The sequence below is a fragment of the Numida meleagris genome, chromosome 13 (assembly GCF_002078875.1).
Source record: "Numida meleagris isolate 19003 breed g44 Domestic line chromosome 13, NumMel1.0, whole genome shotgun sequence".
Taxonomy (NCBI): Eukaryota; Metazoa; Chordata; class Aves; order Galliformes; family Numididae; genus Numida; species Numida meleagris.
In genome coordinates, this window is record NC_034421.1 from 14,253,046 (window position 1) to 14,268,177 (window position 15,132).

Genomic DNA, 15,132 nt, shown 5'->3' on the forward strand with positions numbered 1-15,132 from the left:
TAATAGATGTTTTAATTTTCCTTAGGAAGCAGCACCTGCTTTGTCCCATCCTTTTCCTTTGCATGGAAAACACCCAAGAGCAGCATGTAGGCCATGGGTGGAGGACAGGGACAGGGTGGAGCCCAGTGTTTGTCCAGGACAGCCCAGACGTGGTTTACATGCTGGTGAGTCTCGCAGTAAACACTTAGCACCAGAACAGTGCACGCACTGTGTTCCAGTTAGTAGAACTGCTGAGAATCTGCATCCTTGTGCCTGCTCTTCGGTCGAGAAAAACGCTGCCACTTGCTCAGCAGTGAAACCTGCATTTCCCTCTCTGGTGGTCCAGGCTGTGCCTGAGGCACAAGGGATGCTCACCCAGCCAAGGTGCAGTGCTGGGGACATGGCCTTCCTTGTGCTGGAGCTACTGGGGGTGGGTGCTTGAGGCTGAGATGGATGCGTGCGCTGTTTTTGTGGCTTGCTAGAATGGGGAGTGTTACACTGCACGTTCTCAGTGATTGTAGGAGGAAAATCTGCCCACATAGCATTAGAATATTACATCAGTAACGTAGTGCTGCAGATGCTATATCTGATATTTACATCACAGTGCTTAGGGTCCTGTTAGCAAAGTGGGGCCCAGGTTGAAAAGAGACATTCTTTCTTCTCCTGGTCTAGATACATAGAGATGAGATGGAATGCAAGTATGTGCCCTTTTCAAGGGTACCCCACTGAAGAGAGGAGGAGAGAGAGAGTTGTGAGATGTTTCAGACACGTGAATCTCCAGCACTTTAAATAATACTCCTTTTCCTGTTGTGCGTTTTTCTTTTTTTAATTTCCATGCAAAATGAGCAATGGAAAATAAATAGTGATGGAAGGGTTTGTGAAATCAGACTGTTAGATGCTGGAAGCATCGTTTCACAGAAAAACAGATCCAGAAGGTGAGAGGTGCTGGGAGAAAAACTGTTTCACCAAATAGGTGGTAAAACTTGCATCTGAGGGGGCATCACAGTTTTGTTTGGAATCCATTGTGCTCCTGGCGTGGCCTGAAGCTTTGCTGACGTGCTGCACGGGCGGGCGCAGCTCCCTGAGACAGGCAGTTCCTACAGCTCTGCCTCTGCTGTGGCTGCATCTGGTCTTCATTAAAGCTCCAGTTGTGGCTAACGAAGCACAGATGTGAGCTGCTCTGCAGAGGGAAGAAAAGAAAGAGGAGGAGGGGAAGAACAGGAAATTCTCAGAATGTGTGCTGGGGGGAGGGTAAACCATTCCTTGGCGTTTTGTATGTGACAGCGAGGCCAGCCCAGGGAAGAGTTGCTGCCTTTTAAGGATGTTAGGGCAGACGTGTCTTTCTCCCTATGCTACCAACTGTCAAAAAAGAAACCGTGTTCTTGCCTTGGATTACGTGAGAATGTTCAGCTTCTGGTGTTTCTTGTTTCTTGACCTGGCTTGCATTGTTTTGTGCATATCTTGAGACAGCAGAACTGAAGCACAGCTGTCCCTGGAGGGTGTCGTTCTGATGCTGGAGATGTCTCCCTGCTCACTGAGGAGCAGAACAGATTCTTTTCAGGGCTAAGGCAGAATGGAGGTTCTGTCTGCTTTGGTTGCTGGAGGTCCCCCGGTCTTTCTGCAGGAGTTCCAGGAGGATGAACCCCAGCGTCCTGGCCCTGGCTGCCATCAGTGTGTGAGCTCAATCTGCTGCACCATCCCACCCTGCTGTGGTGTTGGCATGACGTGGTCCATGCTGCTTCCCAGCCTCCGTTTGGTTGTGGTGCTCAGCAGCTGTGTGGTCTGAGCCTCCGTTAGGGAGCGAGACCACCTGTGTTTTGCATGGTAGATTGGTTTTGCATTTCATCCAGGGATGTTACACTGATGCCTTCCTAGTTTTTCAAGAAGATACAGTAGAAAAATTAACAATTAAAATAATAAATGCAAGCATAAATACATGGATATATAATGGAACTTTATATGCTTATGAAAATGATCTTTGCAAGGGAACGGCACGTTGCTGAGTCAGAACCACTTGATCCCGTATCCAGAGTAGGCTGTAGAGCAGAGGGTGGTGCTGAAATGATTGGTCTCTCAAAGCAGGAACAGAAACTGAGTTGAAATAATGCATGTATCTGCCTTTATCAAAGCAGTGCCCTTCATGTGAGGGACGTGTGTGTGGGCAGTAACCAGCTTCTGCTGCAGCTGGGCCACAGGAGAAGACTCGGCTGTGGATTCTCCATCCATCCGATAACTAAGCTGTCCTTTGCTCCAGCGAGAGAATGGGATCTCCTCTGTGTTATTTGGATAAAACGTTCCTTGAAGCACATCTGGAGGGCAGAGGCACGAGAGGGAATAGTCAGAGAGAGGCCGTGTTTTCCGGTTGCAGGTACTCAGCATGCTGGTGGACTGCTCTTAGCATGTCGCTTGCTTTGGATGAACGCATGCAAGCACTGCCCAGCTGTGAACATTTATAAATTCAGTGTGTTCTGTCCAATTTGGCCTCAGTGCTGCATGTCTAATGTGTGCTCCTCATCTCCTGCCCAGCTGGGTCTGTACAGAAGGCAGAGCTTGCCTGGGCCCCTCTGACTGTCTGGAGGGGATTGGTGCCCTGGAATAACAAAATCAAACCAATCCCAGAGCGTTTCTTCCTCTGTTTCTGTTCCACCCAGTTGGTTGCTGGCTGCTGGGGCCTGTCAGGTTAGTTCTGTGTATGGGCTGGAGTGGAGGAGGAACACGTGGAACGGCAGAGCTCCAGCTTTTCAGAGCAGAGGTGCGTTGTGTTCTATGGCATAAGGATGGCGCAGGTGCCAGGGGTGACATGCTGGCAGTTTGTGTGTGGGACAGGAGCTCCTAGAGAGGAATCCCTTGGGCAACAGCAGCTCACACTGAGTTTAGAAGTTGTCAGGGGCCATCGCCATTCACAAAAGCATAATGCTGCCAATAGACGACAAGTAACAGCAGGAAATGGTTTTCCCACTGTATGTAGTGAGACCGTGCCTCAAATACTGCTTTCGATTTTGGTCCCCTCGCTACAATAAAGGTATTGAGTTGTGTACAGGTGTGTACAGAGAAGAGCAGTGAAGCTGGTGAAGGGGCTGGAAAGGAAGGCCTCTGAGGTGTGCCTGAGGGAAGCGGGTCTCATTGCTCCCTACACCTACCTGATGGGAGGCTGCAGTGAGGAGGTGTTGGTCTCTGTTCTCAGGTGACAAGTGGTAAGGATGCAAGGCAATGTCTTCAAATGGCACAAGGGGAGGTTTAGACTGAATATCAAGAGGGATTTCTTCCCAGAGAGGGTGGCCAACCATTGGAGCTGGCTGCCTGGGGAGCAGGTGGAGTCACCATCCCTGCAGGTATTTAAGCAACGTGGACATAGCACTGAGGGACGTGCTTTAGTGATGGGATTCGGTGGTCAGGTTGGTGGACTTGGTAATCTTGAAGGTCTTTTCCAACCTAGATGATTCTACTTTCTTTTGTCACCAAGTCTGGTGTTTCTCTGCACACTAGCATTTTTAACTTTGTACAAAATGTACTATTTAGTTAATTTCCTTTCAGAATTTTCTGCTCACCATAGGCTAAATACAATTTCTTACCCTCTTGTCTCTGTTCAAGTCCATGAACTCTCATCTTCTTGCATTCAGGGAGCTGCAAGCTGTCGAGGCTCTTAAAGATTTTGATTTTGAAATGCACTGTTTGTTTGACACAGCACAGCACAAGCCTGTGTTCCTTCAGGTGTTGGCAGCTTCTTCTGACATGCTGCAGCTTTTGGGAAGTAGATGCCTTTTCCCTGTGTGTCGTGAAGCGCAGCCATTCATGCACGCTACATCTGACATCTTGTACTAGTGACAGAAATTTCTGTCTTTGTTGATCTAAGCCAGGTGACAGTACCTAACGTGACCTGAATGTCCTTTAAAGGTGTTTTTCCTGCTGTCCCCAGTTCTGGGTGTAGGCAGAGGCTTGCTTAAAAGAAAAAAACAGTTAAGCCTTTACAAAAATGAGAATGGCTGCATCTTCTGCTGGTGGAAATCGGTGCTTCTGTGTTGGATAGAGGTGCGTACGCGTACTCTCAGAAGGATGTAGCTCTGAGTTTCCAGTTCAGAAGTTCCTGCATTCCGTTTCCATATTCCTTTTGGCATTTCTTTCTGGAGGGGACTGGGATATGTCAGCAGAGAGCCTGGGGAGGCTGTGTTTGAACCACGTTCAGCGTGGACAAGCAGATGTAAGGAATTTGGTAACATATTCAGAGACATCTGTTTGCTTTAGGAAGCAAAACTTCTGAGCGACCTGAAGTTCATCCCTGATGGATTACTTCTGATCCTGCTTTATTTCCTCTATACATCTTGGTGTTTATGAAGTGTAGGTCACACATTTCTATTGATTTCCACCTGAAAATTTTCTACTGGTTATAGTTGCAAACAAAAATATAATCTGATTTTAAAGTAGATCAGGAAAAACATTTTCTTTTTCCTCCTTTACTGAGTGAATGTGCTTGACAGCACGTTGCGTCTCATCTCCTTTGCTGCTTCCCGGTTAGTCAGTTTCCCCTGTTTGTGCAGGTCTTTCCCACAGCCACTGGGAAGAGAAAAACATTTTAATCATAGGAAAACATGATTGTCAGCCCCCCCACCCCCAAACTGGAAGGGGATTTGCTTGCAGGTGCAGGACCTGAAGTGTCATTCAACTCTTTAAAAAAAAAAAAGAAGAAGAAGAGAAAACTTTTTTTCCTGCTTTTATCATCTACGTACTTAATTTGCGTCGTGGTGGTGTCTGAGAACTGCGTGGCCCATGCCTTCACTGAGGCCGTATTTTGAGTGCAAATGTTTTGTTAGTCGAACATGCTGCATTTTACTCTGAAGAGCCTCGGATGTAAACAGGCTCTCTGCAAATCCTTGCCCCCTGTGAAGCTTTGCCAGCAGGGCTGCGGGGTGAGACCTGACCGCACTGCACCGGAGTCAGGAGCTGGGATGGTCCCCTGGTAATGGCGGATGGGTTTGCAGTGTGAAGTGTAAACTCTTAACCTTGAGGTGTTCCCATTCTGAGCATTGCATGGCTTTTCTTTGTGCTACTGTTTATGCACTTTTTAATTAGAATGTGATAGTTTGGTCAGTTATTTCTCAGTCAAGATTCCTTGCTTTTGAGTATGGCTGGTGGGCTGCCAATGGCTGTTCCATCTTTAAACAAAGGACAGAAGCAGGATGTTTCCACTGTAAGTTTTGTATTTGTATGTTAAATTTTTCCTTCTCTTTTTTTCCTTTATAAAGGAAATTCCTTTCCTTTCTTTCTGAACACTGATATGGGAGTATTATGCATACAGAATCATAGAATTGCTAAGATTGGAAGAGACCTCTAAAATCACCAGGTCCAACCATCAAACCATCCCACTGTGCACACTGACCATGGCCCTCAGTGCCACGTCTCCCACGGTTCTTGAACACCTCCAGGGACTGTGACTCCACCGCCTCCCTGGGCAGCCTCAGTGCCAATGCCTGAGTGCTCATCCGGAGAAGAAGTTTTTCCTAATATCCATCCTGAACTTCCCCTGGTACAACTTGAGGTCATTCCCTCTCATCCTGTCACTGTTACCTGGGAGAAGAGGCCGATCCTCACCTCCCCACAGCCTCCTTCCAGGGAGGTGTAGAGAGCAATAAGGTCTCCCCTGAGCTCCTCTCCTCCAGACTGAACCATCCCATTCCCTCAGCCGCTCCCCATCACACTTTTGTGCTCCAGAGCCCTCACAGCTCCGTGCCCTTCTCTGGACACGCTCCAGGGCTGCGGTGTCTTGTCTTGTAGTGAGGGGCCCAGAACTGAACACAGCACTGCGGCCCCCCCAGGGCTGAGTACAGTGGGACCATCACCTCCCTGTCCTGCTGGCTGCACTATTTCTGACACTACCAGGATGCCGTTGGCCTTCTTGGCCACCTGGGCACGCTGCTGGCTCATGTTCAGCCAAGAGTTGACCAACACCCCCAGGTCCATTTCCTCCATGCAGCCTTCCAGCCACTCTGCCCCAAGCCTGTAGCGCTGCCCGGGGTTGTTGTGGCCAAAGTGCAGGACCCAGCACTTGGTCTCGTTGAACCTCATCCCATTGGCTTCAGCCCAGAGATCCAGCCTGTCCAGATCTCTCTGTAGGGCCTTGCTACCCCCAGGCAGATTGACACTTCCCCCCAACTTGGTGTCATCTGCAAACCTTCTGAGGGTGCACTCAATGCCCTCATCCAGGTCATCAGTAAAAGTATCAAACAGGATGGGCCCCAGTACCAACCCCTGGGGACCATCACTTGTGACCAGTTGCCAGCTGGGTGTAACTCCATTGACCACCACTCTCTGGGCCTGGCCCTCCAGACAGATCTTTACCAAGCAGAGTGCACCTGCCTAAGCCATGGGCTTCAGTTTCTCCTGGTGAATACAGTGGGAGACAGAGTCAAAATATATATATGTTATTGCTACAGCCGAAGCAAAAGTGATAGGTGCACGATTAATGTTTATATATGTGCAAATACGATGCCACACTTAAAGCTGCGGACCTTCAGCTTTGTAACTACCTTTTATGTCTGTGAACTATTTCTGTTCCTCTTAAATCCTCATGCAGCAATCAGAGTGTGTTTATGTCTGGTAAGTGTGGAACATACTAATGCTTTGCCCTTTCTTGCTCCTTGCCTCTCACCTGTGTAATACCCACACCTTGGTGGTGATACCATAACGGTCCTCCTTTCTGCTTTCTCACAGTGAGGCTGTCTGGGAGAACATGGCTCGCATGTGTGTGAAGACTCAGAGGCTTGATGTTGCCAAAATTTGTCTTGGAAACATGGGTCACGCAAGAGGAGCCAAAGCATTAAGGGAGGCGGAACAGGAACCTGAGCAGGAAGCCAGAGTCGCTGTGCTGGCCGTTCAGCTGGGCATGCTGGTAAGCATGTCAATCATATGCATCCTAGAATATCCACTCTGTTTACTAGGGAACAGAGTGAAAACGTGACCATTTGAGAAGTCTGAGAGAGATGCAAAAACCTTGGAGGCAAGTAATAACTATGACCACGTTTCCAAGGAGTAATGAAGAATAGTTCTTACCATTATTTCCTTGAAGTTGTGTTTTTATCCTAGAGAAGTAGGCGTCCCTTCCAGTGTTGCACAACCCAGTGCTGCACAATTACTGTGCCACATCGCGTGGAATCTTTCTCTGCTATCAGTGTGAATTCTGTAGGCTTATCAGTCCTATGAGCTGTTTTCATGGTCCTTGAAGTGTAGATGAGAATGAGTGTGGCAGAATCCAGTGTCAGAAAATGAGAGTCCCAAGAGCCACAGCAGTATAAGTTTATAGCAAATCAATTTGTCTGTTTTCTTGACTGCTGTACAGGATATATATTGCAGTAAAACTACTGAATGGAGCGAGCATCTTTTAAGGATGAACCATTGTAAGCTCTGTCTTGCATTTTTCTTGGGCCATAATTCTTCCAGACTTAATAATTCTAGGTTTGACTGGATTTAAAAAAAAAAAAAAAAGTGCTTTAAAATATTCTAGCTAAAATATTTCAACAAGTGTATTTTAAGGTCCAGTGTGGTAAGTGCTAGTTTCATTTTGACGTGTTTGTTTGTAGAATTAAAGTCTAAAGCTGTGTTGCAGGTTGCTGCTCTACAACTGGGGTCTGGCTGCAGGGTAGGAGAGCTCTGCCCAGTCAGACTGGCTGCTTGCGTTGTCCCAGGGTCATCTGCTGTCCTACAGCTGCCCAGGTTTCCATGCCTGCTCCCGCTGTGCTGGCAGTGACTTGCCTGGTTCCAGCACCAAGTACTCGGGCTGTTCTGCTGTCTCCCCACAGCTTGGTGCAGTGGAAGGCTGTCCCTCATGCCTGGAGCCTGAGCTGGCAGCCGCTACGTACCAAGTGGAACATCTCTGCTACATGGCTTCCTTTTAGTCTGAATTCTCTATCCTTGATTATAGAATCATGGAGTCATAGAATGGCCTCGGTTGAACAGGACCTCAAAGATGATCCAGTTTCAACCCTCCTGCTGAGTGCAGGGTCGCCAACCACTAGACCAGGCTGCCCAGAGCCACGTCCAGTCTGGCCTTGAATGCCTGCAGGGACGGGGCATCCACAACCTCCCTGGGCAACCTGTTCCAGTGCGTCACTACCCTCTGTGTGAAAAACTTCCTCCTAATATCTAACCTACATCTCCCTGTCTCAGTTTAAAACCATTCCCCCTTGTCCTATCGCTATCCACCCTCACAAACAATCGTTCCCCCTCCTGTTTATACGCTCCCTTCAAGTATTGGAAGGCCACAATGAGGTCTCCCCGGAGCCTTTTCTTCTCCAAACTAAACAAGCCCAGTTCCCTCAGCCTTTCCTCATAGGAGAGGTGCTCCAGCCCTCTGATTACCTTGCTTTACCAATATAGCTGAGATCTGAAATGGAGCTTAGGCTGATGATCACGTGGACTGAAGACTGACCGGAGCACCGTCAAGTTCCATAGATGAGAAGAGCACGTGTCCTTCTCAGCCTTTACCTTCATCAGCAATCTGTTAGAAAAACACAGCCGAGGTTTTTAGTTCTTAGTTGCAGGCAACGAGCAGTAAGAGGGGCAGACTGAGGGAGCAGGAGCGGTGACACACCCCACAGCTCACAGGAGATCACCAAGTGGACACGCGCTGACGAAATGCTGCGACAGCAGAAAATCTGCTGGGGCCTCTGCGGAGGCACCGCGTCCCGGGGCTGCGATGGCTTTCATCTGCCTGCTTGTTGCAGCTGCAGCTGGAACGCTGCCTTCCACCTCCAAGGACCTCATTACCAGAAAAAAAAGTTGATGAACTGGAAGTTCGGGGAAAATCAGTGCAAGCTGTTCAGCTCTTGGGAAGATTTTCAAGACAGGGAGGGCTGGAATTCAAGCAATCTGCAGCCATTTTAAGAGTCTAAATGCTAGAGAGGGAGTGGAACTATCCTTAATCAAAGAGAGGAAAAAAGGAACGTTTCAACTAGATGTTTGGAAAAGCTTCCTGGCAGAGAGAGCTGTGAGGCTGAAAAGTGTTAGTACTCCTTCTGGATATTGGAATCTGTTTGGAGAGGTGGAGGGCAGCTGCAGCAAGACAAATGCTGCTCTGCTGGGTTTTTTTTGCTCGTACAGTAGCATCTTAGTGCCAACGACTTCCATCTTTACTTTCTATGCTTTTTTGAATTTGAAACAATAAGAGTCAGAATCTGTTTTTCTTCCCTGGACAGATAATCTCAATTTACTAAATATAGTGTTCAGCTGGACAGCACTTGGGTGGGGCAGGAAAGTGCTTCTTCCACAGGAGTACTTCTCAAAAATAATAGTTCCAAATTTGCTTGCCCTTGCGTCAGTGCCGGCAAAATCCTCCTGATCTGCTTCTGTCTGACATGAATAGCATTCCCTGCCAGGGCTGGCTCTCAGTCATCCAAGGAAGAGTTCCTGCCTCTGAGACCTGCTCTGAGGTCCCTCCAACCTTCTGCACATCACTCCTTAGCAGCGTGGCCATTCACTGCAGCCCCACAGGAGCATATCACCCCTTTCTGAAGTGATTCACATTCCCGATGACAGCATCTAATTGTTGATGGCTTGCTCATGTCACCCCCCAGTTGATACTGTACAGTAAATGCCAGGATCTGAATGCTTTCCTTATTTTCACATAAACATCCTGTTTCCCAGTAATGTGCTATTCCAGGCTATGTATATTTAGTTGGTTAACCCTCCTGCCTGAATTATTGCTACGTTAATTGCGTTACCTGCATAACTAAAATACTCCTAAGTGCAGTGCCTGCTGTGACCTTCTGCTTGGGTGGACACCTATAAAACACGTGGAGCTAACAAGCTGCTTGCATTCTCTCCTGTCAGGAGGACGCAGAGCAACTGTACAAGGCTTGCAAACGCTACGACCTTCTGAACAAGTTCTATCAGGCCACAAACCAGTGGCAGAAAGCCATTGAAACAGCTGAAGCTCACGACCGGGTTCACCTCCGCACCACGTACTACAACTACGCCAAGCACCTGGAGGCAGTTGGAGAGCAAAGTCTTGCACTCAGCCAGTAAGCATCAGCCTATGGCAAAATCGTGTTTGGGGGATTCAGAGCCTTTTTCTTCTGTGAAGACTAGAAGTGGGATAGAGAGGATGCCCGGCGACGAGTACTAACAATTAATTAAAGTCTTTTTTTTTTTTTTGTCGCTTTTTATCTCAGCAGTGTTGCAGTCAACCCCCTCCTAGGCTACTAAAGCTTAGTGTCAGAAAGCGTTGTCAGGGGCCAGTAGCTGAATGCCAGTAATAACCCAGTCCTGTACTTGTCTCTGGGAGATCGCAGCTGCTTTCCTACCTTTTCCATGACAAAACCAACTGTTTCCTTTTGAGAGTCTCAGTCACAAGTTCTATGGCAAAATTTGGTTTGGTTTGGGTGTTTCTGGTGCCCAGTCTTCTGCTGTGACTGGTGAGCCCCTGGAGAAGTTGGTGGAGGTGATTTTTAATGTGTTATATTTGTTTGAAGGCCTGCTTTTATATGATTTTTACCATGGGAAATCTCACTAGAATAAGAATATTGGAAGGTTCTGTCCATTCAGCAGCAAAGTAGGGCTGCGATGTGATCAGACAGACCCATAAGGTGATCAGGGTGGGCAGGAAGATAGGGAAAGACTCCAGCAGCAGATGGATGGGATCGATGCAGTGGTCTCCCAGCAGTGAGAAAGAGGCAGAAATTGCAGTGGGTGGCAGAAGGAGTAAGCAAGAGGAGCCCAGGGCTTTTTCTGCCTTCTCAGCTGGTCGCACAGGGGCGTAGTTAATGTTTGGAGAGCTTTCTGGGGTCCTTCCTCAGAGCATCACTGGTATTGTTGAAGCGTTTACAACTCTGTGATCACATTGCCTCTCTGGTCTTAGAGCTTTTGGTAGTTCTGGCTGATTGCTACTGGCCTTAGAGTAAACTGAATAATACACATGGAACACTGTTATCAGGGTTGCCACTTTGTAGCTGACAAAAAAAACCCCACCATGAAGTGAATTTGTTAGACAAGGAAGTGAGGTTTAACTTACTCATTTCACGTCTTACGTGTTCTTTCTGCCTGCAGCTATGAGAAGTCAGATACACACAGGTTCGAGGTGCCCCGAATGCTCTCTGAAGACCTCCAGGCATTGGAGAACTACGTCAACAAGATGAAAGACAAGTCAGTGCTATGCTCGTTCCTTCTCCTGAGTGGGATTTTCAGGTCTGAAATGCAGTCTATGAAGAGAGCAGGGAAGAAGAAGCAGGGATCCTCTCTGCTGCGAGTTCAGCATCTGCCTAATGCCTTTTGATCCTCCCTCAGCTTTTCAGGATCATGACACATTTCACTGAAATGTGCCACACTAGATATCTAGGTTGAGCTCCCTCATAGTGCAGATCTTTGAATATCAGCCTTGTGTTGAGGTAAAACCTGTCTGCGTTCCAAGAAAACACATCTGGTCTTGAGTTCAAGATCTCCAGGGTTGAGAAATGCATTCTCTGGCAATTCTGGTTACTGCAATTAATATTGTTGCTTTTCTAGGAGCCTGTGGAAATGGTGGGCACAGTACCTGGAGAGCCAATCAGATATGGAATCTGCATTAAAATACTACGCGCTGGCTCAGGATTATTTTTCCCTAGTCCGTGTCCACTGCTTTCAGGGCAACATTCAGAAGGTAAAGCAGCCCGCTGCCATTTGTTTCCAGAGAATTCTCACTCCTAGGATGAGTATGGTCACAGCATGAAGAGATGTGATTTCCTTTCCAGGCTGCTGAAATAGCAAATGAAACAGGAAATTGGGCGGCTTCATACCACTTGGCCCGCCAGTATGAGAGTCAGGATGAAATCAAGCAGGCTGTGCACTTCTACACCAGGGCCCAGGCGTTTAACAACGCCATTCGCCTGTGTAAGGTATGGAAAGACACACGTTGTTATGTCCAACCCTGCAGCAGGGTTCTGTCCTTAGGTAGCGTACAGAGTGAAAGTGGTACAAGACATTTGTTCTCATTCTCTCTTGTGAGATATTGCTTGTTCATGGGGATGCTTCTGGTTTCTGCCTGCATCTTCTATGAAGGATACATCATTACACAGGGTTGTGTGGGACAGAGCATTTTCTTGTTGTACATCTCAGCAGAAGACCACCTCAAACAAACTGTCATTGTTGCAGCTCAAGGCCATTGGGGTTGCTATGGGTTTTAGACAGGAGGTGGTTGATGGGCTACTACGTGACTGCACAAAGCTGAAAGCTTGAAAGGAGGCAGTCTTGTGAAGTCAGTTTGCTGCATACCTGGACCCAAATCTTTGCTTTTGAACAGGAGAACAATTTAGATGATCAGCTGATGAACCTGGCTCTCCTGAGCTCTCCAGAAGACATGATAGAGGCAGCCTGCTACTATGAGGAGAAGGGGGAGCAAATGGACAGAGCTGTCATGTTGTACCATAAGGTAAATGACTCTTTAGTAAAAATACCAAACTTTATACGGCAGAGGAGCATTTAATCAACTATGTGATTTGATTCTGTACAATTATCAGTCATTTCTTCACAGTGAGTAACGCTCTGTTAATCCACACTGGGGTATCCAGTAAATTAATTCTGCGGTGCTTATTTTAGTCTTTAAAGTCTCACCCTTAATTTTGCAGGCAGGACACTTCTCCAAAGCACTGGAGCTAGCCTTTGCCACGCAGCAGTTTGGAGCCTTACAGCTAATTGCTGAAGACCTCGATGAGAAGTCAGACCCAGCTCTGCTAGCTCGCTGTTCTGATTTTTTTATTGAACATGCTCAGTATGAGAAGGCAGTGGAATTGCTGCTAGCAGCCAAAAAGGTAAGCTCTGCCTTCCTGCTCCCTCTGTGCAGCGATAGAGAGGAGTACAGCAGGTGTGCACACACCTACACTCACGTCTCTCTTTGTTCATAAGCACCTATGCAACAACATTTGTAAGCTTTAAGGTTTCTTTTCAGACTGGTGAGTCATGGGGTGGCAGCCCCCTGCCTTGGAAATGGATCCCTGGCTTTGTCTTATTTCTGGCACCTGCACAGACTTTGCACTCTTGGGGAAAAAAGAAATCTTACTGTCTAAATATATTTGGAGATGGTGAAATTACATTATCATCAGTAAAAAAAAAAATTATATATATATCAGTGGTGTTTGTCCCAACACTGAATGTAGCTGCAGTGCTTCATTTCTCACCTGGAGTCCTTGCCCTCGTTCTTGTGCTGACAGTTCAGCCTTACCAAAATGCGGGGTGCCAGAGCAGTCCTGTGCCTCTTGTAGGAGTTTGCTATGGCTCACTTTCTCCCACAGTTAGCAAGGGCACAGTAGCTCTTTTCTGGCCTAAAAGGAAATAGCTATTTTATATCCTACTCCTTTATTTCTGTATTTGAAGTAAGAAGATATCTGACGAAATATTTCAAGTACCTGTATTTCTTTTATTTGTATTTGCTGAAAAACCTTAATGTGATCAACCATACCGAACAAATCTGACCCTGATGTCTCCGGTAACATCACGCTCAGAGAAAAAATGGATAAATCTGTTCTGCCACATAATGATGTGCTCTGAGAAGAGAGACGAGAAATCATGTTCTTAGTGGAAGGACAAATACATTCTTAGCAGGAAAGATGAGAAAGTGTATGCTTCAATTTGAGTTGATGTCAGGACGCTTAACTCCACAAAAGCGTTCTGCTTGCTTAGAGAATCGACATCTGCTCCCATTTGTGCCCTCCTGTAGCAAATCTCTGAGTTACGCCACAACCAACGTGAAATCACACTGCAGTGCTGGCAGCAGCTCACTGCTTTCTCATTTCCATTAGTACCATGAAGCTCTGCAGCTTTGCCTGAAGCAGAACCTGACCATCACAGAGGAGATGGCCGAGAGGATGACGGTCTCTAAGGACTCCAAGGATCTCTCTGAGGAGTCCCGGAGGATGCTCCTGGAGCAAATCGCAGATTGCTGCATGAGACAAGGCAATTACCACATGGCAACCAAGAAGTACACGCAAGCTGGAAACAAGTTAAAGGTCAGTTGGGAGAGGGAGAGAAAACAGCTAAGGAGGCTGAGCCTCTTACCTTTATACAGTATTGCAACAAGAGTGGTTGGAGAGGTGGGTCTTGGAGCAGTCAGCAGGCTGTCCTGATGAGGCTTCCAACCATTTTAGCATCCTTTGATTTTTGTATTCACAATGTTTTCTCTCTCTGTCCTCCCGCCCCCATTCCATTGCTAGGCTATGAGGGCACTGCTGAGGTCTGGAGACACAGAGAAAATTGTTTTTTTTGCGGGAGTTTCCAGACAGAGAGAGATTTACATCATGGCAGCCAACTATCTACAGTCCCTGGATTGGCGTAAGGACCCAGAGATTATGAAGAATATCATTAGCTTCTATACTAAAGGGAGGGCCCTGGATCTGTTGGCAGGATTCTACGACGTGTGTGCTCAGGTACATCCAGCCCGTGTGATTCTTCAAGGTGTTTCGTTTGTTAGCTGTGGAGTGAGATCCTCATCTGAATCTCTGTTCCTGCAGGTGGAAATCGATGAGTATCAGAACTACGAGAAAGCACAAGGAGCGCTGACAGAAGCATATAAGTGTCTTTCAAAAGCAAAGACCAAAAGCCCTCTGGAACAGGAGAGCAAACTAGCACATTTGCAAAGCAAGATGGCCCTGATAAAGCGATTCCTCCACGCTCGCAGGTGAGTGCAGCGTTTGGAGCACGTGGACTAATGACAAAAATATCATGCCAAGAGGAAGACATTCACAGTTCGATAAATCATTTGCAGAAGACTCACTTCTATAAGCGGTTGTTCTATTTTTGTAGCAGGGGAACACAGGTGATTTTAAAAGTGCTGCTGGCATTTGAAACCAAAGCATAACCTGAAACATGAGTAACTGTTGACTTGGGGCAGCATAGGCACCTTTTGGTGGCTGATTATGAAACATGCACAGTACAAAAATGTTCCCTGTGCTTCACATGGCACGCTGAATGTCCTCCCCTACATGATTTTCCTTTTGCTCTTTTACCAGGGTTTACTCTGAAGATCCCAAAGAAGCAGTCAGGCAGTGCGAGCTTCTCCTTGCTGAACCAGAGCTCGACAACACCGTCCGTCAGGGCGATGTCCTGGGGTTTCTGGTTGAACATTATTTACAGGTGGAGGAATTCCACGTGGTAAGTTAATTTTCAGCTCTTACGCTCTAAAGAGCCCGAACTTGATGT

General features: G+C 47.2%; 1 protein-coding gene and 1 long non-coding RNA gene across 2 annotated transcripts in view; one reads left to right on the plus strand and one right to left on the minus strand.

The window, feature by feature from the left end:
• IFT140 (intraflagellar transport 140) overlaps positions 1-15,132 on the plus strand; it is a 79,809-nt gene that overhangs the window by 64,079 nt on the left and 598 nt on the right. Inside the window, exons 19-29 of the mRNA XM_021412126.1 lie at positions 6,685-6,862; positions 9,799-9,989; positions 11,014-11,109; positions 11,470-11,602; positions 11,694-11,837; positions 12,242-12,370; positions 12,567-12,749; positions 13,737-13,943; positions 14,148-14,360; positions 14,445-14,611; positions 14,943-15,084. Of these exons, the coding sequence (XP_021267801.1) occupies positions 6,685-6,862; positions 9,799-9,989; positions 11,014-11,109; positions 11,470-11,602; positions 11,694-11,837; positions 12,242-12,370; positions 12,567-12,749; positions 13,737-13,943; positions 14,148-14,360; positions 14,445-14,611; positions 14,943-15,084 (1,783 nt within the window). The remainder of the gene's footprint in view (positions 1-6,684; positions 6,863-9,798; positions 9,990-11,013; positions 11,110-11,469; positions 11,603-11,693; positions 11,838-12,241; positions 12,371-12,566; positions 12,750-13,736; positions 13,944-14,147; positions 14,361-14,444; positions 14,612-14,942; positions 15,085-15,132) is intronic.
• On the minus strand, positions 2,356-9,786 carry LOC110406095. Its single transcript, XR_002443278.1, has 3 exons — positions 8,329-9,786; positions 7,024-7,431; positions 2,356-4,530 (listed from the first exon to the last, which is right to left on the minus strand). It is a non-coding gene; the product is annotated as an uncharacterized LOC110406095 (long non-coding RNA).